Here is a 26,842-nt window from a genome sequence, read left to right as displayed (position 1 = left end):
ATGACATGAGGGTAAGAAGCACAACATAAATCAAGTGACAAAAGTGGTTCTTTTTGGGGATTAGGTCTAAGAAAGTTTGAGGACATTCAAGCCTCAGCACCAGAGGGGCTGGCTGAAAATTGAACTCGGAGTTCATTAGAAAAAGAAGAAAATGTAAAGAACATTTGTGAGGCGTTCACGGGTAGGCGTAAGGTAGCCCTATAAGATGGAACGCAACACAATGAACAACATAAAGAACAAGCTCAGAGGAACACCAAAGTGCACAGGTTCAAGCACAGAAAAAGAAACTAGTCACAAGGTACAGTCAGAGGAATAACAAAGAAACCTGTAAAAAACAGATCCACTTATTCCCAATGTTAAAAGAGTATTTAGAACAATTGGGCGATCCACCAGCTCAAAAGCTGAGCAAAGATGTAATAATATGAGAATAGAAGAACGCATGTTGCGATCATCGTTCCCTGTAACCTGCGCGCATGCGCGTACACGCACTGTGTATTTAATCAGCGCCCACAGACTCTTGCAAAGAGCGCATGTAGTTGATTAACGTGCACCAGCCACGGTCTTTAAATTTGAGCGCCGTGAAAGGTGTGGTCTTTTCTTAACTTTACAGTGCATTGGTATTACGGCACATGCCCGACTCAGGTTACTCTTGCCATGGGCCTGTGGAATGCCCGGGGGGCTTATTCTTCCAGCAATATGCAGAGTGGAGATGAAGGGGTGAAAAAACAACAGAGCGTCATTAACACGAGAATGGCCTTTTACAGACCTGTGAAGTACTCGGTGCTGCTGGCAGCTCAACAACTGTCTGTGAGTGTCTGGGAAGCTGTCTCAGCCCAGGCTGGCTCACACAATGGGATGGGGGGGGGTGGGTGATGGCTCAAGCCCTTTGAACCCTATGGTTAGCGCCTGTTCACAATGAAGGATCGGGGCTGCTTTTCACTCACATTTTTTAAAGTGTGCTGTACAAATGCCTCTCTCTGGTCGATGCTGCTAAAAATAAAATAATTAAATTGTTATGTTTTCCCATCGGACTGGGAGCTGGTCCCATGTACTGACCAGCAGGAAGACGTTGGTGAATAGTGCGGTTATTCAAAAGCTCACGGCTGATTTTTTAATGTTTTCTTTGTTTCACATAACACAGTATGGATTAATGACGTTGCTGTGTGTTTGTTCAATCAGGGCCAGCTTTAGGACGTTAGTGCAGTCGCACCTGGCATTGACCTTGTGAGGAGTGTGGGGTGGGGACACTGTGTTTTTACAATAACTTTTGAGTTTGAAAGCAGGTGCTGCTAGTTCCCTTGGGTGGCCATCAGTCTTGAGGCAACATTAAAAATGTCAAGATAATGATAGTTATTATTGCTCCTGCTGGAACCCTCAATGGGCTCATGTGCCTGCTGCAAAGAATGTGTGCCTGACATGTCCAGGTGCAAAAGGGCTATGGACTAAGGGGGTCAACTTCCTCTCCTGTGAGGGAAGCCAGGCTCCCATTTCAATGGTGGAAGCTCCACTGCCTTGGAATGCTAATCAGTAGGCTTTGTTTCCGACTTCCTGAGAGCAAAGGCCCTCACACTTGGAGGTTAGAAGCTCGTCTCTGGTGGCAGACTGTCAAAAACCAGTCAGTCAACACACCAGTGGCTGGTACGTATTCAGGGGACACCTCTAAGGTGCCCTCTGGGTGCATGTATGTTATATTATGTTATGTTATAGAGGGTTTTGTAGCGCGCTCAAATATTTAAGAGTGTCCTGGTGCGTGCACATACAGTGAGAAAGTGGGCAGAAAGAGAAGAAAGTTACTTAATCATTTTAAAAAGGTGAGTTTTGAGTAATTTTTTAAAATGCTTGAAGTCCTGAATGACCCGAAGCTCCACGGGGAGGGCGTTCCAGGCAGCCTCAGCTTTCGCAGAGATAGATTGTCCACCTGAGCGCACCCTTCGAAACCGTGGGATGGCCAGCAGACACTGAGTGGCGGAGCGGAGGGGGCGGTTCGGCGTATACTGGATGAAACATCTCCTCAGGTACAAAGGCCCTTGACCGTGAATGGCCCTGTGAGATAATATAAGGGTCTTAAACAGCACCCGCTGGGCCACTGGGAGCCAGTGCAAATCACGCAGGTGCTGCCGGACACTAGATCTCCGCGAAATGTTAAATAGGAGTCTAGCCACAGCGTTCTGTATGATCTGGAGACGCTTGCTCAGATAGGCCGGGATGCCAATGAACAGAGCATTGGCGTTGTCGAGGGGAGAGAGGATGAGGGCACGCGCCACCATTTCTTTGGCCTCCCTCGGAAGCAGAGGAAAGAACCGTTGGAGAGCATTGAGGGTGCCAAAGCATACTGCGGTTAGTTTTTTAATGTGTTCATCAAACTTTAAGTTTTCCCCGAACCAGACCCCCAAATGCCGGATTTCCCACCGAGTTGGGGCGGGGCACATTGGGAGGCCACAGCGATCCTCTAAAGGTGGCAGTGAACTGGCCATAGAGGAGTATTTCCGATTTTCCCTCATTGCACTTAAGTAGGGCCAGTGCGAGCCAGCGGAAGACCGATGAAAGGCAGGTCTGAGCAATCGTAGTATCCAGATCAGAGCCCTGTCAAGTAAATAATAACTGGGTGTCGTCTGCGTAGGCTATAATTTTTGCACCCAGTTCCTCAGCTAAAAAAATCAGGGGGGTCAGGTAAATGTTAAACAGCAAAGGACTTAAAGTGGTCCCCTGAGGTACTCCAGTAGAGAGTATCCTGGCCGAGGACAAACAGGGGGGCACCCAGACCTGCTGAGTCCGGGTGCCCAGAAACGATGTTAACCACTCCAGAGCAGGGCCGATGATACGATTGAAGACAGCCGAGGGAGAAGAAGTTGATGGGGCACCGTATCGAAGGGGGCAGAGAGGTCTAACAGAATCAGGGCCACCCTGCCGCCTCCATTTTATTTTTTATTTAAGAGGTTTTATATAGCGCTGGCTGGACCCAGGAGTATCAGAGCGCTTTACAAGGTATTTCAATACAGGTATAGTGTGTATAAGCACAGACAATGGATTAATAAAAGAGCAAGTCCACATAGGATACATGACATCTAGATAAAAAAGTAAAAACAACTGCTAGACACTATGAGAAATACAATATAGCGGTCACAGTTTGGTGGGAAGCCTCACTTAAGTATACAAAAACATGCAAGAAAAACTGAGGGTCATAAGGAGGGGAGGTAGGGTGATCAGATTGAAGGAAAGGGGGTTGGGCAGGCGGGTGGTCACTAGTCATATGCGGAGCAGCTAGGTGGGGTGATGCAGAGGGGCGAGGCTACCAGGGAGGGATTAGAAACCCCAGTATTTATTAAGGAGAAGAAGTTTGAGTTCTTTTCTGAAGCTGGGGTAGGACTGGCTACAACGGAGGTCTTTTGGGAGGGCATTCCAAATAAGTTGGGCATTGCCTGAAAAGGATCGTGACTGAGTGGAATTCTTTTTCTGAAGGGGGGGATAAGTAGGAGGGTGTTGGAGCTTCTCAGTGATCGCGTGCAGCCTGCTTTGGTCAGTTTGTTGGAGAGGTATGTCGGTGTGTTTTGGTGGAGGATTTTGTGCGTAATGCAGGCCGGCGGTTTTATATGTGGATCTGCCTTCAATGGGGAGCCATTTGAGGGCGGGAGAGATGTGGTCAAATCGTTTGCAGTCCGTGATAAGCCTAGCCGCGAGGTTGAGCACTGATTTAAGAGGTGCCAGGTGGGTTTTGGGAAATCCGGTGAGGATGGCATTGGCGTAATTAATGCGCGATAGAGCAAGAGATTGGACTGCCAGTTTAAAGTCATCAATTGGGATGAAGGGCTTAATTTTCTTAAGGTTACGGAGGGTAAAGAGGGTTCCTTTGGCAGAGTTGTTGATGTGTACGTTGAGAGTTAGGCGGTTGTCAAGGGAGATGCCCAAGGATTTGACTGAGGTGGCTGGGGACAAGGAGCAGTTGAGGGCGTTAAGGTCTGTGATCCAATTTTGAATGGGGAGCTGGTTGTTTTTTGGGGAGAAAAGAATAATTTCAGTTTTTTTTGGGTTAAGTTTGAGATGGTTCGAGTGGAACCAGGCTTGAATTTTGATGAGGGTGTTGTTGAGGTGGAGGATGTCAGCATGGGTTTTTATCTTATGGTTGAGTTGTGTATCGTCAGCGTAGAGGTGATAGTTAATCCCGGCTTGTTTGAGAATGAGGGTGAGGGGTTCCATGAAGAGGTTAAAGAGAGAGGGAGATAGTATGGATCCTTGCGGAACTCCTAGAGAGGTGGGGGAGGGGTTCAATAGGCAATTGTGGATTTTGATTTGCTGAGCGCGGTGTTGCAGGTATGAGACAAACCAATTATGAGTTGTCCCATTAAGGCCGAATCGTTCTTTTAGGACTTTAAGAAGAACAGAATGGTTAACGGTATCGAACGCTGCAGAGAGATCAAAGAGGATCAGTATGCAAGAAGCGCCATTGTCGCGGGAGTGGTGAATGGCATCTATAATGTTAAGCATGGCGGTTTCGGTGCTGCAGCCTTTCCTGAAGCCTGATTGAAGGGGGTCAAGTAAGTTAAAAAGTTCAATGTGTCCGTCAAGCTGAAGAAGGACACATTTTTCAAGGGCTTTCGAGAGGAGGGGCAAGTTGGAGATAGGACGGAGGTTGTTAAGGTCATTAGGGTCAGCCGTAGGGTTTTTAAGAATGGGGGTGATTTGTCCCAGTTGAAGGGAGGTGGGGACACAGCCGGTGGCTAGGGAGGTGTTAATGATCGAGGTCCAGGCAGGGGTGATGATATGTTTGAGGTTTTGGACGAGTTTAGAAGGGAGGGGGTCTTTAGTGTGGGAGGAGGGTTTAAGTTTTGCAATGATGTCAACGACATCTCTTTCAGTGACTGGCTGGAAATTATGCCAAGCGGCATTATTTTTAAGGCGAGAGTTAGGGGGATTAGAATCTTGGAGGGTGGAGGGAAAGGAGGGGGGCGTGAGATCAGTATTATGGAGGGTTGTGGAGGGGGCGGGGGGTATGGGCGGGAAGCAGGTACGGTAGGGGAGATGTAATGCATGGAGGTAGGGGTCAGAGTCGGCAGGAAGGATTGCTCTATTTTCACAATTATTTCAGAGAAAAAGAGGGCTATTTCTTCGCATCTGGTCGTCGAGGCCATAAGTACAGGAGGAGCGGCTGAGGTTTGATTGCGAACAATGTTGAACAGTTCTCTGGTTCTGTTTTTTGGCTTGGTCAAGTTGTGCTCGGAAAAAGGATGCTTTTTGTTTAAAGATGTGTTTTTTATAAGTAGATCTTGCAAGTCTGAGGCGAGCTAGGTGCAAGGGGGTAGGGTGCAGTCTCCATGTTCTTTCCGTCTGTCTCAGCGAGCGTCTTTCATTGTTTAGCTCAGTATTAAACCATGATTTACCATGACTCCCTGATAGCTACAGACATTTCGACCAGTGCCGCTTCAGTGCTGTATGAAGCACGAAACCCAGATTGAGCAGAGTGCAGAGCATTTGATGCCTCCACAAAGGCCTCCAACTGGCGAAATACCACCTTCTCACAAACTTTTGCCAACACTGGCAGGAGAGAAATGGGACGATTGTTAGATGGAACCAATGGATCTACCCGTGAATTTTTGAGAAGGGGTCGGAGTTTGGCCTGCTTCCAACACGTTGGAACGGTGGCCGTCTGAAGGGAGAGATTGATGATCTCAGTAACCTCTGCGCTAAACACCTCAGCCACCCCACCTAAAACACGAGCTGGGCAGGGGTCAGTAGGGGACCCGGACTACAGGGATTTCAGAACAGCTAGAATGTCAGACTCAGCTGGCGGCGAAAATTGCCTAAACAGGTTGGCAGGGGGGCTAAGGGTCAGTGGGGATGCAAAGGAAGCGCTCCTTTGGTCAGAAAGAGGAGCGCACAGGCTATCCTGAATCCCAGCTATTTTATCAACAAAAAAGGAAGACAGGTCCTCGCACCACTGATTCGAGGAAGGTAGCGTCGATTGCTCGGCACACGGGGAGAGAAAGCTCTTAACAATAGCAAAAATGTTCTTGCTGTTGTTATTGGCCTTAGTAATCCTACCAGCATAATAGTTACTTTTAGCTATCCTGACAGCTGAATAGTATTCCCTCTGGGAAGCATGAAGAGTAGCCGTGGCCAAGGGGCAATATTTGCGCATCCAGCAGCGCTCCAGTTTTTTACAGCCCAGTTTCCATTTTTTCAGAGCGTTCGAAAACCAGGGCTTTGAGGGGGGGAGAGCGATTTTTGATACTAGGAGCAGGTTTGACGGAAGAACTAACCCTACGACCAATCCAAGAGTTAAAGCTATGCACTGCCCCAGTCAAATCCAAGCCCAATGTTGGACGGGCCTGGAGTAAAGCATCAGAGAGTGCTGGGAGACTAATCTTCTGGGGACGGATGCCAAGAGAGGGAGCAGAGGTACAAGAAGGCTTCTCTAAAAACCAGGAAAACCTAATCAGATGGTGATCGGACCAGGTAACATATTCTGGATCAGATAGGAATAAGTCAAAATTGGAGCAGACTAAATCCAGTGTGTTGGCATCTTAAGCCACTGAGTTAGCTGAGCTAAGTTAAAAGAGTCCAGCAGACTTCTTGAATCAGGTGCTTCATAAGCATCCAGGTGAACAGTAAAGTCCCCCAGTAGTAAAACCGTAGGACAGCGCAGTGCGTGTGGTATAATAACATCCTCCAAGACATTGAGGAAGGCACCAGGTGGACCAGGAGGACGATATACCAGCGTGCCTCCCAGCGTTTAGTGGAGGGAGAGAATGAGAGAGAAATGCAAAACCTCACCCTCACCCAATTCCTCAGACACCTCACTAGAGAAGGGCCAGATGTCCCTAAACACCACTGCTGATCCCCCTCCTCTCCCAGCTAGGCGATCAGCCCGGATGATTTTAAAACCTCTAGGAATGGCAAGCTCAACCACCGTGGCGCAAGAGTTATTTAGCCATGTCTCAGTGATAAATAAATTATCCAGTTTGCCATCCGACAAAAGCTCAAAAATATTGGCAGCATGTTTGACCATGGACCGGGCATTTATAAGTGCCGCAGAGATCATGGTCTTGTTGCTAGCTTGGGGGGGCGGGAACAGCTGAAATCGTTTGCTGAAAGCAGAATTTACAAGAGGGACACACTCTGAAAGAACTATTCAGAACTTCTCACCGCGTAACGCCCCAGCAATCCACGGCATTAAGTGCCATAATCTCCGCACGATTATACACCATCTTACCTCCCGCCAGCTCTGAGGAAAATCGGGCAGCATGGCTGGCGCTAGGCGCGCACGGGGCACGGACGGGCGCAGACGGGCTTGCCTTTGGCGTGCCATTGGCGCGCCAGCTGCGCGTCTGGGATAGCATGTGCAATTTATGCGTAACCCTCCCTCCCCCAGCTAGACCGCTGTCATCAGTCCAGCCGGGATCCGGGACTTCCCCCAAGATGGCTGCCTGCCCTCCACACAATCGGCACAGCAAGCAGCGGTGGAACGGGGCAGGGGAGGCACACCTTCTACACCAGAGAGTGGGGAGCACAGGTAAACAGTATTAACACTGGCAGGTTATGTTGGCAGTCAAGAAAAAATTATTGAAAAGTGAGCGCGAGCGCCTTAGCGCGAGTCTCTAGCACAATTTAAAATACATCAGTAATGATGACAGAGTTAAAAATAATGTATTAATAAATCCAAAATCTGTGATGGTTTATTAATATGAGATGTTTGATACCAAACATCCTTATTTTCAGTGAAGCTATCATTGTAGCTGGGGAACTCAGTTTCACCAGTGTCCAGCAAGTTTTAAAATGGTTTCCCTGTTCACTTGCAGTTGTAGTATAGTAATAGAACTGACCAGCACAGGGGTATGTCTACTCGTGCACATGTAATATAAGGCACCCTTCCTTAGAGCTGCAAGGCCTGCTGTAGAGGTGACTTACAAATACTACATGAAGTTAGAGGACAAGGCACACAAGGATGTGTCAAATTGTGTTTTCAATTTTCTCTGCACCAAAACATGCAGCCTGCAGTAGCAGTCTTGCATGTGTGTGGTGAGGGGGTCTATTGGGGTGGCAAAATTCGTGCTGCAGCCCTTATGGACCCTCTTTAGTACCCCAAGCACTAGGGGTACCATGTATTAGGGACTTACAGAGAATGCTAAATGTAGAACAGTTTTGGGAAAAAGATCTGGCACTAGGGACCTGGTTAACAGGAACCCAGTACTCTTTCAGTCGAATTCACATCAAATACCAGGCAAAAAGTAGCGGTGACTATGTCAAAAGGGGGCACTTTGACAGGACAGCCGTGGGGCAGCTGGGTGCAGAGGTGCATCACAGCGTTGGGTGCGGCATTCACTTCGATGGAGATCGATCCGGTTAGAAAGTGGCTGCAAGCAGGGACTGGGGACCAGTCCGGGTGAACCCATAGGTGGGCACGATCCTTGAGATGCTTGTGCACATAGGGACACTGTATGTCCACTCCTCCTCAAGATGTGGGGCTCTGTGCAGTGGTGCCTTTAGGTGTTAGATCACGCTGCGGGAGACACTCGAGGTTCGAGGGGGTCTGCACAAAGAGGCTGCAGGTGGCAACTGGAAGTCCAGTCTGGTCAAACCCAAGGGTGGACTCAGTTCTTGTGGGTCTCAGGACCCCATTGGTACGGTCACCTCCCTCAGACTCAGGCTGTGGGGCTCTGGTGCAGAGGTGCTTTGAGACGTGGGGTGGCAGGGTCAGAGGCTCACTCGTACGTCTTGGTTCAGAAGAAGAGGGGCAAACTCTCAATGTGGGCCTAACTGTTCCTCAACGTGCAGGCCAGTCTTCCTCAGCATTGCTGTACAGGCTGGAAACAACAAGCTTTGGCTGTTGCAAGGGTCCAGTACCCCGGGTATTTATGCTGTGTGGCTCTGGTTGGTCCTGGCGTCCCACACTTGTGAGGGAGGACGGATCTGACTTGTTGGAGCATGGCAATCTCTTCCTGGGTGGCTGCAGTGTCAGTAGTCTCAGTATGTGGCAGGACGGTGAACCGAACCATGTTCCTTCAAGGCATGCGGCTGCAGTGTTATTTTTTATACAGGTACCCCAATATAGGGTTAAGTAGTAACAAAACCTTTCACCTATAGTTCCCCTGCCATTACACTACATAACGGTTTTTCGTATTGACCTTTCACCTATTTACGGTCCTGCTTAAAGGATGTGGGGTTTTCTCTGAAAAACTAGCCTCATTCATTAGATCATGAAGATTCTTGGAAACTCAGCAGGACTACCATCTCCTGCATAATAACTATATATATATGGGTCATTCCTTCCGTCACCCTAGTCCAACATGACACAGCAAGGAAGATCCCCTGAGGGTACCACTTTGGGTATATAAACACCATATCTTTGCTGAGGCAGAGAGAGGAAAAAGACTTCCCTGCTGACAGACTGACGCGAGAGCGCTGAGGTTCCTGCACACAGACGCTACAGCTCGCAGTGGTCTGACATCCCACCCGGGGTGTCCATCTCGAGACCAAGACGGTGTCCCACAGTCTCTCGCTTCAGGTAATGGGGTTGGCTTTATCCTAGAAGGATTCTTGGCTTTACACCTACATACATGCTAGGTACACTTAGGGACATCTACTTAGGGTTTCATCGTAGGAGTACGCATTTTTACTGTCATATATTTATATATCTGCCTGTATTTATTGTTTTAACACTATAGTAGGAACCTACCATCATTTTATTCTATTGGTGCTTGCAATCACTTATATCCGTTTCTGTCTTACTTCTGTCTGTCTTCTGTCCGGTTATTTCAGCACACCGATTTTACATTAGAATGACGCTGGTTCAATAAATGCTTATTGAAAAACGGCCCCCAGCACCTTGACGACTCCAGGGAAAGTTTGAGCTTTATTAGGCTAGTATTAATTAATTCATTCATTCATTTATTCAATGTTTATCCTGTGTATTTCTCTGAGACGATGTGAGCACGAGTGACTGAACGAAAGGTACTGTACTTTTTCCACGATTCTGAGGGCACTATGAGCTAGCAGGACTACAGACAAACCTATCCTGTGGGGGTATCTGGAATCAGTCTGGTTACCAATCCCATAGTTTACGTTGTCTAAATGTGCAGATCCTAAAGAGATTTATAGGAACTACTCCAAGGAAGTTTCTCTGGTGATTTGCCAAGCACTGGCAGCCCTCCGGGTTTCTTGGAGTCTGCTCAGAGGCAGGATGAGTTTGATTCTTCCATGATTGTCGGGGGCAACAGACAGGCTGGCTGGGTTGACGCCGAGTCATTAGCTGCTCCTCTATTCGCGTGTCAGCACTCTTCCTTGTCCACTCCTTCTTTGTGTACATTGAAAGCGGAGGTCCTGGTATCAGGAAGACCCCTAAATACTCAATTTAGGGGCTTTAAGGGGAGTGAATGGTGGTAGCCAATGGGATACTTACCCTTCGGGTCACTATACACCTAGATGACCCCCTTCCTTTGGGGAGCGGGCATCACCCTGTCCCACAATTCCTAATTGCACCACACACAAGATGGTGGAATTCCTGTATGCATATTCACTACAGGCTGCCCGCCCTAGATGTGTGTCCAGCATGGCAGTGCAACCTGCCTTTTGCATAGCTAATGTATTTGCCTGTCCAGGTGGCCGATGGGCAGGGCAGGGGGTGGTAGTCCCCCTGTCTGGGGAAGCCTTGGGTCGTATGTTGAAGGCGGCAGAGGCCTCTGCAACCTCCTACCTTGGTATGCTGATTTACTAGCCTTCCTGGAGGAGGAGGTGTAAACACCTCTTGCCAGTGCAGGCATTGCTTCTGTCCTCAGAGCGGGCATCTCACCTCCTAGGGGTCAAAAACATGCCTGTGGTGGCAGGCTGGACTGCATACGAGGTGTTTGATAACAAACACCTTAGGTTTCAGTGAAGTCATTATGTAGCTGGAGAACTTGTTTTGACCAGTGCCCATTAAATATCTTAAGATGGCTTCCCTGCTCACTTGTAATATCAAGCAATAGATCTAGACATTACAGGGCATATCTGCTCATGCAGATATGTCCTCACATGTGCTATAACGCACCCTGTCGTAGAGCTCCAGGGCCTGCTGTAGGGGTGACTTACATATAGCCAATGCTGTGACTCTGGCATGACATTCAGGGGTGAGTCATGTTGTGTTTTCAAACATGGTTTGCACCATGTCACGAAGCCTGCAATGGCGGTCTGTATGGAAGGTGTGTGTGGGTCCCTTAGGGTGGTATATGATATGCTTAGGTACCCTCTTTCGTACTCATGCCCTAGGTACCTGGGGTACCATTTACTAGGTACTTACAGGGAGGTTTAAGTCCTTTGCCAATTGTAGAACAGTTCGACAACACCTTGTTTTAGGGAAGGGGCACTGGCACAGAAGTCTGGTTAGCAGGCCGCCGTGCACTGTCAGAGTCGAACATCAGCATCTAGTAGTTAAAAAGGGGGCAAAAAGTGAGGGGACAACTGCAACAAAAGCCCAGTTTCCTACACCATACTGTATCATTTTGTTTTGCGTAACGATTTTGTGTTTCTGAAAGAATGTTGTATGTTAACTTATTGCGAACCCTGCAGAGGCAGACATTGAGGCCGTCATCCCTCATTGCTGTACAGATGATTCACAAATGCATCCGTTAAAGAACATAATCAACGTCTTTGCAAACAATAAAACGACAGAGAATTAGGCAGGCTCAAGCAGTACATTTAACAAAACTGACAATGTCAAGCTCAACTGACTTAATGGAAGGACATTTAAACATTAAAGGGGACAGTTATGGTGCTGCCCAGTATACAATGGATATATCCACTAAGACTTCCGGGTCCAGAGAGTTGCACATGGGCAGATCATCTTTACTTCAACAGATCGGCATCAAGGCTGCAGGAAACGATCTTTTGGATGAAAGGAACACAGACGACCTCATGGAGGTAAAAAGCTTGGGCGTAGGATGTCACTATTTGTGCTGAGGAGAACTCTGTGATAAGCAGATGGTACAGACCTTGCACAAGACCTTGGGGGAAGAAAAGACGGACCTGCAAGTGCAGGACATGATGGTGGTGGGGGATCCAGAAAGACATGAGCCTACCTGGAAATTACCTATAGGTCTAAATGTGAAGGGAAAGAGCCAAAGAAACAGATAGCCCTGTTGATTAAAAAAATTAAAAAATACACCTGGTGATTTATTTTGGATAAATGAACAATGTGAGCAGAAAAGAGTGCAGGCTCCCAAACGATCAAAGTATGAATGCAATAGTAATGGAAGAGTCCCACAGCCAGAGAGAGCCAGCCAAATAACCATGTATTGCTCCACACCCCCGACAGCTCTAAAGGTGAAGGACCTTGTACCCATGCTAGTCTATGGACTAAAGGGGACAGCGTCCCGGTCCTGTGTGTTGACCTAAGAAAGCTGAAGTTCAGGATGTAACAAAGCACACCCAAAAAGATAACATTTGCAACCTCCAGTCCTACAGATGTGTGAAGAGATATGTGTAGGCATCCAAATTATTAAAGCATAAACACAATAATACCACACTCAAAGTATTAAAGCATAAGCACAATAACAATAAAAAGGCAAACATATTCTAGATAAACGTCCGTGCTGCTTGCTCTGTTGGTGTACATTCTTTATTCATGGTGCTCTAACGGGAATCTGAACAGGATTTAGTCAACATGTGTTTCACCCTTTCTGGCTGCTACACCTAGGGCTTCCGCAAGGCTGAAAAGTATCACATCAATAAGTGGCCTCGCCAAGCACTTGATCTAAACCCTTCCCATTCACCATAGCTATCGAAGATATATCTTTCAGATCCCAGATTTATTCTAACCCACTTCCAGTTTTCTTTCAGAATAAAACATACTTCTCATTCACTTTTGCAGTTAACCAGGGGACACCAGTAACAATTATTAGCTAAACAGTAGCTAAGCCCAGACTTACATCAGGGTTAGTGCACCGACCATATACCCTCTACTTTACAGCCTTTTTAAAAAGAATTCTGCACTAGGTACTGGACTACTGAGTCCATCACGTAAAGGTTCCGATAGACTTTGGGCAAGGGGCTGGCACTGAGATGCAGGTTCTGTCACCTCAAGGACTGAAAGGACTGTGGAGATTGCCAGAGGGGTCGAGGGCCTGTCACCTCTAGAACTCTATGGACCTGTGGCAGACGGTACTGGAAGCAGAGCCAGCATCTCTAGGACAGGATGGAGTAGTGAAGATGACAGTAGCATAATGGGCCAGTCAACATCTAGGACCTCAGGACCAGATGGACTAAGAGGGCAGGCACTGAGATAGAGGACCATCAACTCCGAATCTGGATGAACTAGGAGTTCGAAGAGCAGTACTCACCTGAGGTAGAGATTGTCCTGTGCCTTGAAGGGACCAGGTGGAGGTAGAAAAGAAATCTACAAAAAGAAAGACAAGACATGAGCTATAACACCTACATCACCAAGTCACCTCTCTGAGTACCCAAGTTGGCACAAAACATTATGGACACCTTGGCATACTAGGTGAAGCAGCATAACCATTTTTTTAATGATACATGCCATATTGACCCATGCCCTATCAAACGAAAAGAAAAGGTGAAGAGGCCTAAAGTATAGTGCTGCAGAGTAGATTATCGTAAAGTGGACTGGTTTTGAGTAAAGTGGTGTAGAGCCCATTGTCGTAGAGTGCAGTGACGTAGAGTGGTGCAGAGTAGATTGTAGTGGCGTAAAGTGCAATGGTGTAGAGTGGAGTGGCGCAGAGTAGGGTGGCGTAGAGTAGATTGTCTCAGAGTAGAGTGAAGTGGTGTAGAGCGAAGGGGAGCAGTATAAATTAAAGTGGCATTGAGTGGAGTGACGCAGAGTGGAGTGGCGTAGCGTGTAGTGGCTTTGAGCACATTGGCACAGAGTGCAGGAGAGTGGCGTAGAGTTGAGTGGTTCAGAGTAGAGTGCAGTGGCATTGAGTGCAGTGGCATACTATAGAGTGGACTTGAGTTTAGTGGTGGAGAGTGCAGTCTTACAGAGTAGAGAGTAAAAGTGCAGTGGTGTAGAGTACAGTGGTGTACAGTGCATTGGTGTAGAGTGGTGCACAGTATAGTGGTGCACAGTAGATTAGAGTGGCATAGAGCAGACTGACGAAGAGTGTAGTGGAGTAGAGTTCATAGAGTACAACAGAATGGCAAAAAGTTGAGTGGAGTGGCAGAGAGGGAAGAGTTGACAGCAGAGTGTCACAGAGTGCAGTGGTGTAGAGTTGAGTGGCATAGAGTGCATTAGTGTAGAGTTCAGTGGCTTAGTGGTGCAGAGTGCAGTGGTGTAGAGTAGATTGGTGTACAGTGTAGTGGCATATAGAGTATAGGTTTTGAGTGCTGTGGCGTCGAGTTCAGCGGCGTAGAGTGGAATGGAGCAGAAAGGAATAGAGTGGCATTTAGTGCAGGGCATACAATAGAATGTTTCAGAGTAGAGTGACGTGGTGGCATAGAGTGCACTTGCATAGAGTAGAATGTTGTAATGTGCACTGTCGTAGAGTGCAGCGGTGAAGAGTAGATTAGAGTGGCTAAGAGAGGATTGGCGTAGAGTGCATTGGTGAACAATGCAGTGATGCATAGTAGCGTAGTGTGGGGTAGAGTGCATAGAGTAGAGTGGTGTAGAGAGGCATCAAATGAAGTGGCGTAGAGTGGAATGATGCAGAGTAGAGTGCGGTGATGCAGTGTGGAGTGGGGCCGAGTGAGACAGAGTACAGTATGCATGGTATGGTAGTGTACTGCTATTACAGGCAACACGTCTTCAATTGAAATGACCATTATATTTGCACAGACATACAGTTTTACTGATAAAAGTATACAGCGCATAGACGATAATGTGTGGAAATGTCAACACCTAGTGTACTGATTTGTTTTGACTGGATTCAAATATTTGTTTTTACCACACATCAGAATTACCCAAATATGTGCTTCATTTGTGCTTTCCATATTCTGAAATATCTGCACAGTTAATTTACAGCCATTTAAATTTTTTGTGCTAGAGAAAAAAAATACCAACGTACAGCACACCCTGAGTAGCCAGCATGATTGTCACAGAAAGAATAGTAAACACCACGCTCCCTGGAAGACAGAGCCTGCTATTTGACATCTATATTTAAATGCCCAGCAAATGTGACATGAAAAGAACAGGATTTAAAGGCCTGTTTACAGTAATTCAGTTCTAGTGGAAGACTATAGTAAATAGAGTTTGGGCAAGGGAAGGGGCAAACTCAATCTGGACAGCCTAAAGCAAATAAAAGCCAGAAAACAGAAATCAAGTAAATGTGAGCTGCAAACCACAAAGCCAATGGTAAGCAATGGGCAGAATGCATTCCCATGGAAGCTTTTTGAATGTCGCAAACAGATGGAGATGATGGACGGGGCGCTGAAACTTTTCAAACACTCACCCCCAGTCATAGATCTGGGTTGAATCCATCATCATTCTTTAGCTCACTTTGCCACCCCAGTTCAGACCCAGCTATATGCAAATCAGTCTTGACCCTGTGCCTCATGGGAACAGTCCAGCCTGAACTGCCAAACCATGTCTTCCCTGGACAGGAAAAAAGCCTCCTGGGACCGGTTTCAGGCTGACAGCCCTCTTCAGCCAGGTTAGCTTGAAACCAGTGGCAAAGTGAGCAAGTGACCCACATATGGGCAACTTAGGGCGAACAAAGCAAGCACAAGTCGCTGATGGACGGAGTGCTGAAACTTTTCAAACACTGACCCCCAGTCATAGATCTGGGTTGAATCCATCATCATTCTTTACCATATACAGTCCTGCCCGATCTGGGTATGCCCAGATGTGGGTCCGTTGCTCACTTTGCCACTGGAATCAAGCTAGCCTGGCTGAAGAGGCTATTAGCCCGAAACCGGTCCCAGGATGCTTGTTTCCTGTCCATGAAGACATGGCTTGGCAGTTCGGGCAGGACGGTTCCCATGAGGCACAGGGTCAAGGCTGATTTGCATATAGTTGTGTCTGAACTGGGGTGATAAAGTGAGCTAAAGAATGATGATGGATTCAACCCAGATCTGTGACTGGGGGTGAGTGTTTGAAAAGTTTCAGCACTCCGTCCATCATCTCCTGGTGTTAGCTTTTTGAATGTCCCCAAGATGTCATTAGTAAACGAGACAGCTGCGCTGTGTGGTAGGCTTCAACCTAAAAAGGGGGTCCACTTTGCATGCCCCGCAACCTCAAAGTCAAGCTCTAGAGTTTCAATCCATGTAAACTAGGAGACCTTTAGTGGATGTGCACAATTGTCATATTCACAAGAGTAAAGAGTAAAAAACGAAATCCCAATACAAATTATTCCTGTGACTTGCTAGGACACCAACAGAGGGTACAGGTGCACTGTAGCAAATAGGCTCCGTCCATTCAGTCCACTGAGATTCTTCACTTTTGGTCACCCGGTTTTTGGACCTTTACTGTGGGTGAGTTTCACCACTTGAGTCTCCTTCATGTTAATTACATGGTAATTGAATTACACATGTTTACCACCAGTTTCTGCCTTTTAACATACGGCCATTGTGACGCAGCTAGGGTAAGGGGCGCTAGACTGGTTACACATGATCATGTGTACAGATAGCCTGTCATGATAAGCTGATCTGGTGTAGACAATATCTCAGTGGGACTCCTGGATAGGTCAGTAGGGTTTCTGTATTATCTGCAATGGCAATGTACTATAAACACAGGGAAAATCTGCCTTAAATTGCAGTTTTTCTCCACTTAGGCCTTCAGTCCAGGGAGGTTTCAAACTGGGATTGAACAAGCACGCAGAGTTTGAATATGCTGGTGCTAAGCACATACATTTACATGTAATGTGAAATCGAGCTTGGTCATTTCTCTGACTCAGCTCAGAATCTGATTCCGGGCTATTTGCCACTCTGCTGGGCCAAGTTAACTACTTTGCTCCCCAGCATTAACATTTGACCCTGGCTCGAACGACACAGCTTATGGGGCACTGGCGCAACCTCACAGAAACCCCCAGGGTGGGCCAATGACCACGGGGCAGTGCAAGCTTCATGAATATTTCATGTACAGGGAAGGGGTATGCATGTGGCCCCTCCCCATTTCCACACCCCAAAGACAAAGAAAGGGCCTCATGACTTCATCCTTGGGACCCAAAGACAAGGGGGCCATTAAAGGCCATACTGGGTCCAGGATCCCATTCCGGGGTCCTGACGCGTGGAGAGAGGGGGGCTGCAGTGGCAGTGTGCTCTCCCAAGCTGCCTGTGCCCGTGTGTAGATGAAACGGTGCAGCTGCTACGATCCAGACAAACATGAGGATGCTGGCTCCTGATGGTCGGGCAGTGAGCCAGCTGAGGTAATCAGTAGTGGGCTCCCTGCGCTTCCCCCACCCCAATGAGCACCCACATGTCCAGCGGCACGGACACCTGGAACCTTAAAAAAAAAGTAAAGAAGAAAAGGATGCAATACAAAAAAAGGCGGCTGAACACGCTTAAAGTATCACTTGACGAAGGGAGCACCCCGTAACGTCCAGTGGGATTTGGTTCGCTGATGATTATGTGCTCCAAAACTGGCCGGGCCACCATCAAGGTAAATTTTAAGTTAAGTGAGGGCTTCAGGATATGCAGCACAGCCCCCACCCTCTTCCGGGAGTGTAATTGCAAAATTACCAGGGCCATGAAAGACATGACCCCAGCCTGTCTAGCCTCAATTTTTAAGCGCTTTGAGCTGGAGCCTTTGCTCTACATCTTGTGAAAACAGGGACCTCTAGTGGTTGGCTGCAACTTATGTTGATTAAAGTGGTACAAGAGAAATGCAGACACATTGTATGTTGATTTTAAACGCTTTATCAAAAATATGCTGTTGATAGATTTTTAATACACAATGGAATGCATGTATTGATATAATGATTACATGTTAAGGTGCTTATTGATTGCAGCGATAAAAATCATAAACTTGTAATATCAACTGAGGGCTGAGAAGCACTGTAGCGGAAAGGGTTCCGCCCATTCAGTCGCTCTGGATTTCTTACTTTTTGATCACCCAGTTTTTAGACGTTAACTGTGGGGGGAGTCTCATCACTTGAGACTCTCACATTAATTACATGGTAACTGAACTACACATGTTTACCGTGAGTCTCCACCTTTTAACATAAGGCAGCTGTGACACAGCTAGGGTAAGGGGCACTAGAGTGGTTACACATGATCATGTGTACACAGGCAGCCTGTCACAGAAAGGAGTCTGCAAAGATAAGCTGATCTGGTGTAGACATTATATCAGTAGACACTCATGGGCACTGGTCACAATGAATTTCCCCACTACATAATGGCTTCGCTGAAACCTCTAGTGTTTGGTATCAAACATCTTGTATTAATAAACCTACACTGATTCCAGTATTAATACCTGCACCCAGAGGGTACCTTAGAGGTACCCCCTGAAACCTACTAGTCCTCTAATGTGCTGGCTGACTGGTCTTCTCCAGCCTGTCACCAAAGATGAGTGTCTGCCCCCCTACGAGGTGAAAGCCCCACACTCAGAGGTTTTCACCTCCTCCTGCAGGGTAACTAGTAAATTAGCATGTCAAGGAAGGGAGCTTCAAAGAGCACACAACCTTTGATATACCAGATTTCAAGGTGTTAGGAGGCCACCTAAATACTAAATTTAGGGGTGTTAAGAGGAGTGAACGGTAGTAGCCAATGGGCTACTTACCCCTGGGGGTCACTAAATCTCCTAGATCACCACTTACTGTGGAGAGTGGGCATCACCCTGTCCCAGAGTTTCTAATTTCACCACAACTAAGATGGTGAACATCTAATTTTCATGATCACTTTATATAGCCCACCCTAGGGGGTGACTAGCCTGTGGGATCCAGCATGCCTCCTTGCATAGCTAACTTCCCGCCTGTCCTGATGCCAAGTGGGCCTCACGGAAGGAGGTGGCATCTCCCAGGTCTCGGGGAAGCCAGGCCCACATCTCAAAGGCGGTGTGCTCTTTGCAGCTCCCTGCCTTGACATGCTAATTTACAAGTCATCCTGCTGGAGTAGGTGTAAACACCTCTTGCCAGAGCAGGCATTGTTTCTGACTTCTGAGAGGTGGGCTCTCACCCCCTAGGGGGTCAGAAACTAGTCTGTGGTGGCAGGGTGGACAGGAGCAGTCAGCCAGCACACTAGAGGACTAGTAGGTTTCAGGGGGTACCTCTAAGGTACCCTGCAGATGCAGTGTGGGTTTATTATTGCAAGGTGTTTGATATCCAACACCAGATGTTTCTGTGAAGCCATTATGCAGCTGGGAAACTTGTTTGACCAGTGCCCAGTACATACCTTAAGATGACTTCCCTGCTCACTTGCTATTGCACCCTGCCTTTGGCTCCAAGGTCTGCTGAAGGGTGGCTTACATATAGCCCATTCAGTGCCATGTTATGTTTTGCACCATGTAACACAGCCTACAATGGCAGTCAGTGGAATCTGTGTGTAGGCCTCTTAGCATGGCATAAGATATGCTGCAGCCCTTAGGGACCCTCTTTAGTACTCGTGCCCTAGGTACCAGGGGTACCATTAACTAGGGACTTACAGGGGTGCTAAAGTACTTAGCCAACTGTGAAAAAAAATCAGACAGCGCTTTGTTTTAAAGCAAGGGGCCTGGCTCTGAGGTCTGGTTAGCAGGCCTCAGAGCACTGTCATAGTCGAAAATCTGCATCTAGCAGTTAAAAAGGGAGCCAAAAGTGAGGGGACAACTGAAACAAAAACCCAGTTATGTACAGGGTGACTATACAAAAAGATGCATTTCTGTACACTTTAGATTATGAAAGTGAAGGTTATCTCCCAAGAAATGCTCATAGCTGCAGGAAATGGGCAGGAGCAATTTTCACTCTGACAGGGGAACTTCAACTACATTAAAGGAAAACTGCTAGCCAGCTACCCTGAGCCCCAACGCTATTTCGGCCCGACTGGCCCCCCAGTCCAAACCTGCATCCTCTTTTCATGAAGACCGATTCCCATTGGGCACCTGATGAAGTTTTGCACCTCTACAACCAGCCGCCCCAATGCGGCCCGGTGTGACCTCTTGGTGCTGACTTTGACCTTGCCCCTACTCACCTTAAGTCCATGAGATTGTTCTCGTAAGTCGCTGTACTCTACCTGCATGCCGTAATTGTTTTTCCTTCCATAGGGAAACATTACACTCTCTGAAAATTGCACTAAGTGTTGACTTTCGAAAACGTAAAGTATTTCTATCTCAAAACGTACTTACGTGATCATAAAGTTTCTGGTGCTTAAATATATATAAAGGTATTTTATAAATTGGTGTGGATCTCCTTACTGAGTCGTGTGCATCATTAATTGACTGTGTGTGTATTTTGCAGATGGCTAACTCTCCTTTCTGATAAGCCTCGACCACTCTGCCTACTAGAAGAGCACCCTGAGAGTGCTAGAGCAAGCCCCTGTCCACTGGTAAGGAAATACATGGACTCTTTGCATAGTATACCTCTGTTGGAATACCATATAAAGAGCCAGCTTCCTACATTATGGCTGCTCGACCACACTAACCCCTAGGAGAGCACCTTGGGATTGCTAGAGCAAGCCCTGCCCCTTTTTAAGGGATATCTGGACGTTTTACACAGTATACCTCTTTTTGGTATACTATATAAAGAGCCAGCTTCCTACAATATATGTTACAGTTCCTGAGTGTCTAACTTCACACCCCCTCCTCCAGCAAGAGTGAATGTGCAACCTTTCTAAGGCGAGAGAGGCAAGTGATAAAAGAGAGCGCTTGGTCATCCAGCTTGAGTCGAAGAGTAAAATGGCACCGAGACCCTAATGGTAAAAGACATATTTTGTTAGAATTAATGCCTAGTAATCTACGACCGCCACAGAACCCCAACAAAAGGTCTCACAGTAACCTGGGAAGTAAAGAGCTCAAATTAAGCAATTTGGTTACAGATGTATTTTGAGTGTAAAAACTGTACAAAATGTCACTACAGGTTCTAATCTAAGCAGCTTCTCATCTTTCAAAGTGAAACAAGGTTTAATTTAGAAATGGTACAAAACAAATTCATTTTGCATTTAAAATGACCAGACAATCAGATTGGTATAGTCCAGTGTTTCCCAAACTGTGAGTCGCGACCCACTGGTGGGCGCATCAGTCAATTTTTGGTGGGTCACCAAAGTCCAAGCGATAAATAAAGATGCCATTACATTTTATATTTATCTTGTTACATTTGCTGCACTTGAAAAACAGAGGTCAAACGGCATGCTATGTTATATTATTATCATGTGACAATCTGTATGGAGTGCAGGGTGTGTGAAAGGAAAGGTTGTATGATGTCATTTTTGTAACACAACAAAATGTAAATACCTGTAAATGAACTGTACACATTCAACGGTTAGGAAAGCAAACATGAAGCACATTGTCTTATACTTCTGAAGTGTGATGGAAACAAAGATTTTAAAAGGATCAAATCAAGACATTTTACTTGGTGATGCACAAATGATACAGGTTCACTGAAACATTATTTCCACACATTATCATTTGTGTGCATTATAGTTTTATCAGTAAAACTGTATGTCTGTGCAAAGTGGCCATTTAAGTGGAAAATGTGCAGTCTGTAAATGGCAGTGTGATACCCCAGTATGCTTTAGTGACACAAAAAACAAAAACAATCGCCCACCTCATGTCCAATAAAACTAGGTGGGTCACGAACGTTTGTTGTTTTAACAATTGGCTTGTGGTTCTAAAAAGTTTGGGAAACACTGTAAGCCAATTAATCTTTATTTCAGTTCTTTAGGCCATAAAAGTATGTACAAACATTATAGGCTGGAAATTAATAACATTTGTCAAATAGGATTTTGGTTTGATAAAATAATCAAAATCATAAAACCATTTTTACAAACAGAAAGATCAGTTAAAACAGATTAAAACGGTGTGTTCCCAAACACAGTCCATCACTATTGAACAGATAGTTGACCATAAAAAAGGGGCTTAGTCTAAACGAAAGAAGATGATTTTTTGTTATCTGAGAAAAATATATGTTGTACTCCACTTATAACCTCAACTCAGACCTTCACAGAAGTTTCCCAACACCTATATTTTTTAGGGGGTTTCCCAAGGAAAAGGTGAAGGAACAACTCCTCTCACTAACTCCCAAGCTCATATTTATGAATTTTACCCATGCGCAAAAAGTGACACTCAATTTCCAACCCTTTGGCTAAAGATCTCCACTCAACTGATTTAGATGAACTCGACCTATACCTTGGATTTCAACCACCAGCGTAAGGAGCTTATGGTCTTCTTAAAATTCACACTCAAGAAAACTACCATTTAGCTAAAGGAGCAGCTCTCCTTCATAGCCGTTAGCCTTGAGAACTCTACCACTGAGCTAAGGCTAAAGGCTCATTCTTATCCCCCAGACCAATGAGAACAGTTGTGCGAGGAGATAAACAAAATGCATTAGCACGCAAACTGTAAAGCCAAGTAGCATAAACGCCTAATATTTCACCCGCTCCAGGCTGCCTCTAAATTCCTTGCCACCGAACTTAAGACTGGCCTGTTCTGGAAAAAAACAGGCTTAAAAAAGATACTCAAAATGCAGGACTTGCTTATGCTAATATTGCCCAAACAGCAGCAGAGTCAAAGGAATCTCTAAATCAGGGGTTAAAATGTGACCAAAAGCAAGAGCCATCAGATACTAAACCACCCTAGTTTCACCCAGCAGGTGCAGAATTTATTCAGGCATCCATCCAGGAAATACATGTGAAAGAATCAAAAACACCTCACCTTGCAGAGGCTCCATTGTGTCCATAAAATCCTCCCCCAGATTGGGGTGAAGCTGGCTTAGAGATGGCTGGATCATGTCTGCGTTACCCAGGGAGGCTGCATCAGAGATAAGAAAGGAGGAAGTAAATAATAGCAGGTTAAATTTGGGTCATGTCTAGAGTACAGCATGGTAGAAGAGGACTCACTAACTTGTAAAGGTTTAACAGAGAGAAAACATAATATTCTCTATAAAGTTAACGGAGAATTTGGGGGTGGGGGGTATGGCAAGCAGAAGAGCAAAACCAGAAGCTCCTGTAATAATGTAGAGAAAAGCCACAAAACTGAGATACCAATTAAGGAAACAAATATAGGAGCCAATCAAACACACATTAACCTGTAACATACTTAAACAGGAAAGCAGATGGGCAGTGCAACTCTTATAAAGAGGAAGGAAATACAAAACAGGACAACTACAGAACACAAAGGGGATACATTACAGGACAGGGCACCCGCTGTAGCATAACAACAGAGAAGAGACAAATATCCTTTATATGGATCAAATATGGAATTCTGGAAGGACCAGTACAATCGCGATCACATCCTTAGAGGGAGCAGTCAGTCTTTCAAAAGGGAACAAACCTGGAGACCGTGGAGGGCAAGGCCATCCCTTTAACAATCTTATGGAGAAAAGGGTGGCGATAAGTTGATCCCATATAGGGATGTAGGGTTGAAAGTGGAATTTAGCAGTCATTGAAGGTCTTAATTGTTTCCGACATTGCACTATATACGCCCCCGAACTAAAGTCTGATGGTTCCTGGTCACAAACACTGTTGAGTTGTCTTAGCCGATAAATGCTGTGTGGCTATCGTGCATACAAGTCCAATTTACTGCCCAGGTATAGAACATGCATATTGTCCTGCAAAAAGCAAGGTGGGGGGTGCAAGGGATAGGTAAGATTGACGGAAACAAGAAAAACTATCCTTAGGGGTAAAAAGTAAAAGAAAAAACTTGAAAGTGAGTGAGAGAGGGGTTTGAAAGAGAAGAAAAAATCGTGGGACATGATCGAACGAATATTTGCAATTTTCAAAAGTAGACAGAAGAAATTTCAGAGAAAAGGAGACAATGGGTTCCTATGGAGAAAATACAGGTTACTACTAAACCCGCTAGGTATTACTTTTGTGGTTCAGTACTGGGCTGGAAGGTACAGTACTGGCTTCTCTCCTGATCACAGGTGAGTATTTTCGAATTCGGACTTTGGCTGATTTTATAGGAATATTTTCAGTTTTCAAAACTTCACACTTAGAAACTTTTTGAGTCGAAAATGGGTCAATGTTATCCAATGGCAGGTAAGTGAGTTACCGGTTTCCAGGTGAGTACTTGGTTGGTGAAGTTAGGGTTCTGGACATAGACTCAGGGGTCCCCCAAGGTCAGGTGAGTACAGTTAGTTCAGTCCCAGCGGCGCAGGGGCGGCCGGGTGCAGACGTAGGCCCAATGTTATCCAACGAGGGAAAAGGGGCCTTCGGTTGGTGGCTGCTGGCTAGCAGGCCACGCGGCTCTGGGAGCTGGGCTCCTGGTCACTTGCTCTGGGCAAGGGGGGAAGTAGGATAGGGCAAAGACGTCACAGCCAGCAGCACTCGGGCGACTGGGTGCAGGGTGCTTTTGAGCCGTCGGGTGCTCAATGTTATCCAATGAGGCTCTTGCAAAAGGAACAAAGGCTGCAGACTCGGGCCGGTGACTCTTCAGGGGCGACCAGCACTTTGAGAGGTAAGTTGGGATGTTGGAGCACAGGTAGGTACCCCAAAGGGAGGCACAGGGGGCTGTAGGGCGCCGGGTGCAGGGGTGACTTTAAGTGTCGGAAAAACGTACACTCGGCGGGTCGCGGTTGGGGGGGGGGCCTGGTTCTGAGTCTGCAGGCGTCGGCTGGTTCGTCGAGGAGGGTCTTTGGGCACTGGACTTCGAGTCCCAGTCGCCGGGGGTACGTCCTCATGGTCTTGGTTCAGGTTGGCCCGGCCCGGGCTCGGCTGGTGCAGAGTGGGCTGGTCCGGAGCTTTCTGGTGGCACCAGGTGGCTTGTTGTAGCAGAGCCTCTGCTGGTGGGAGTTCCAACCTTCGAAAGGGTCAAGGCAGGCAGGTCCTCTGGGCGCCCAAAGGTGGCTGCCCGCGATGGTCGCCAGATTTAGGCAGGAGCAGGTTCCAGGATCGACAGGCCGGTAGAGCTGGGTCCAAGTCAGTGGTTGTCGTCCTGTTATTAGCAGCTGCACGGCGGGTCTTCTTCTTCTTGATCTTCTTTCTTTTTTTTCGTATCGGGATCTGAGGAAGGAAGGTTCAGGGAGCCCCTAAATACTAATTTTAGGGGCGTTACAGGTAGGGCAAGGGCAGGGACCAATGGGTCCCTGTCCTGGGGTGAGTACACCCCCTAGCTTGCTCCTCTCCTGTGGGAGGGGGGCAGGAGCCTAGCTGGGATTGGGCAGGGCTCCTCATCCACAAGATGGCAGGAGCCCGGGGTCGTGCTTCACCTCTCCTCCTCCACCTGAGGGGTGGAGTTGGCACAGGTTGGCACCCCCCCCCCTTCCTGACATAGTTTTTCCCGGCAGTCTTCCCGCCAGATGGGGGTTAGGACTGGTGGGGGGCTGGTTGCTGGGTACAGCCAATGGTCTGGGGAAGCTCTCAGAGGCGGTATGCCTTTGAAGCTTCCCCCTGTCCATCCTGGGGGAGGAGACATAGCACCTCGCCGAGGATGTGCTTTGTTGCAGACCCAGGAGAGCGGGGGGCTCTCCTACCCAGGGGTCCAGCAACATGTCTGCTGGGTGGCAGTCTCTGCGGCCACTCAGCCCAGACGTGGATTGCAGGTTAGGTTTTCAGGGGGCATCTCTAAGATGCCCTCTGGTGCATGTTACATTAAATCCCATACTGGCATCAACGCGGGTTTAATGTGCTGAGAAGTTTGATACCAGTCTTCAGTGTAGCCATTATGGTGCTGTGGAGTTCGTAATGACAACCTCCCAGCACCATATACTCTTAAATGGCATCACTGCACTTACAGTGCCCAGGAATGGCCCTGGGTACTGTAGGGGTACAGGGCTCAGGCACCTGTGCCCTCATCTCTGGCATAGGGCACCCAGCTAGAGGGGTGGCTGAGGCATGCCAGGGCAGTGGGTTCTGTGGGCATGGCACACAGGGATGTGTGCCATGTCGACTCTCGTTTTAGTTCTGTACTTAGGCACTCAGCCTGCAAAGGCAGTGTGTGGGTACCAGGGTACATGGCCCCTGAGGGTGGCACAATCAGTGCTGCAGCCATCAGGGGTCTTCTCTGGTCCCCAGGCCCTGGGTACCCAGGGTACCATTTACTAGGGGCTGACAAGGGGCCAGAGTTGCCAATTGGGTATTTTGTTTCAGCATAGTTTTTAGGGACGGAACACAGGCCCTGGGTACCTGATTGGCAGGAACCCAGGGCACACTTAGTCAAAGCACATCAGCAGTTCAGAAAAAAGTGGGGGCATACCAAGGCAAGAAAGATGGCACTTTCTCACACTAGCCTTAAAATCGGTAGTCTCCATCAAGGAAAGTTGTGTCTTTTGATCAATAATGTCTCACTATTTTTTGTAAAGGTCTTTGGAAGGGGTAGCCAGAAGCACTCAATGCAAATGGGTCTCTAGGCAATATAATGACCGCTTTTCAGACAACATGGCGGCAACCTAGAGTAAAGAGCGCTCTCAAATGAACGGTTACGTTTCAATGACTGGAAAAACAGAAATGTAACCGCCATTTTAGTACGGTCCCATTCCCAGATCTACGCAGTAGTCCCTTTTTTGTTTTAATGACAGGTGCCTGTAACAGTAGGCAAAGCCGGCAAACTAAGGCAGAGGACGGTACGGAGCACCTAGTGGCCCAGAAAGGTTTCCGGGCGTTTACTTCCCCTTGCCGGTACCAGAGTCAATGTGCCGGCGCCCACGCTTTGGACCTCTTGCCACGGACCCTGTATCACCGCAGCCATAGGACTATGTGCCAACTCCACAGGCTGGCAGTCCTTACCCGGAGCACGGAATAGGAGCTGGAGGAGTTAGTGCACTTCACAGTGGAGGTGATGCCAAACCGTGGCTATGGGGTGATGGAGGAGATCCGGAGGCAGGGCAAGCTGTGCGACGTAGAGCTGGCTTTACAAGATCAT

General features: G+C 47.2%; 1 protein-coding gene across 1 annotated transcript in view; it reads right to left on the bottom strand.

The window, feature by feature from the left end:
• Positions 1–26,842, bottom strand: part of LOC144773182 (MLX-interacting protein-like) — a 170,670-nt gene that overhangs the window by 77,220 nt on the left and 66,608 nt on the right. The window contains exons 8-9 of the mRNA XM_078658093.1: positions 22,697–22,792; positions 13,308–13,363 (exon numbers count right to left, since the gene is read on the bottom strand). Coding sequence (XP_078514219.1) covers positions 13,308–13,363; positions 22,697–22,792 — 152 coding nt within the window. The remainder of the gene's footprint in view (positions 1–13,307; positions 13,364–22,696; positions 22,793–26,842) is intronic.

The sequence above is a fragment of the Lissotriton helveticus genome, chromosome 1_1 (assembly GCF_964261635.1).
Source record: "Lissotriton helveticus chromosome 1_1, aLisHel1.1, whole genome shotgun sequence".
Lineage (NCBI taxonomy): Eukaryota > Metazoa > Chordata > Amphibia > Caudata > Salamandridae > Lissotriton > Lissotriton helveticus.
The sequence above is the reverse complement of the archived record's forward strand: the minus strand, read 5'-3'. Positions and strand labels throughout refer to the sequence as shown.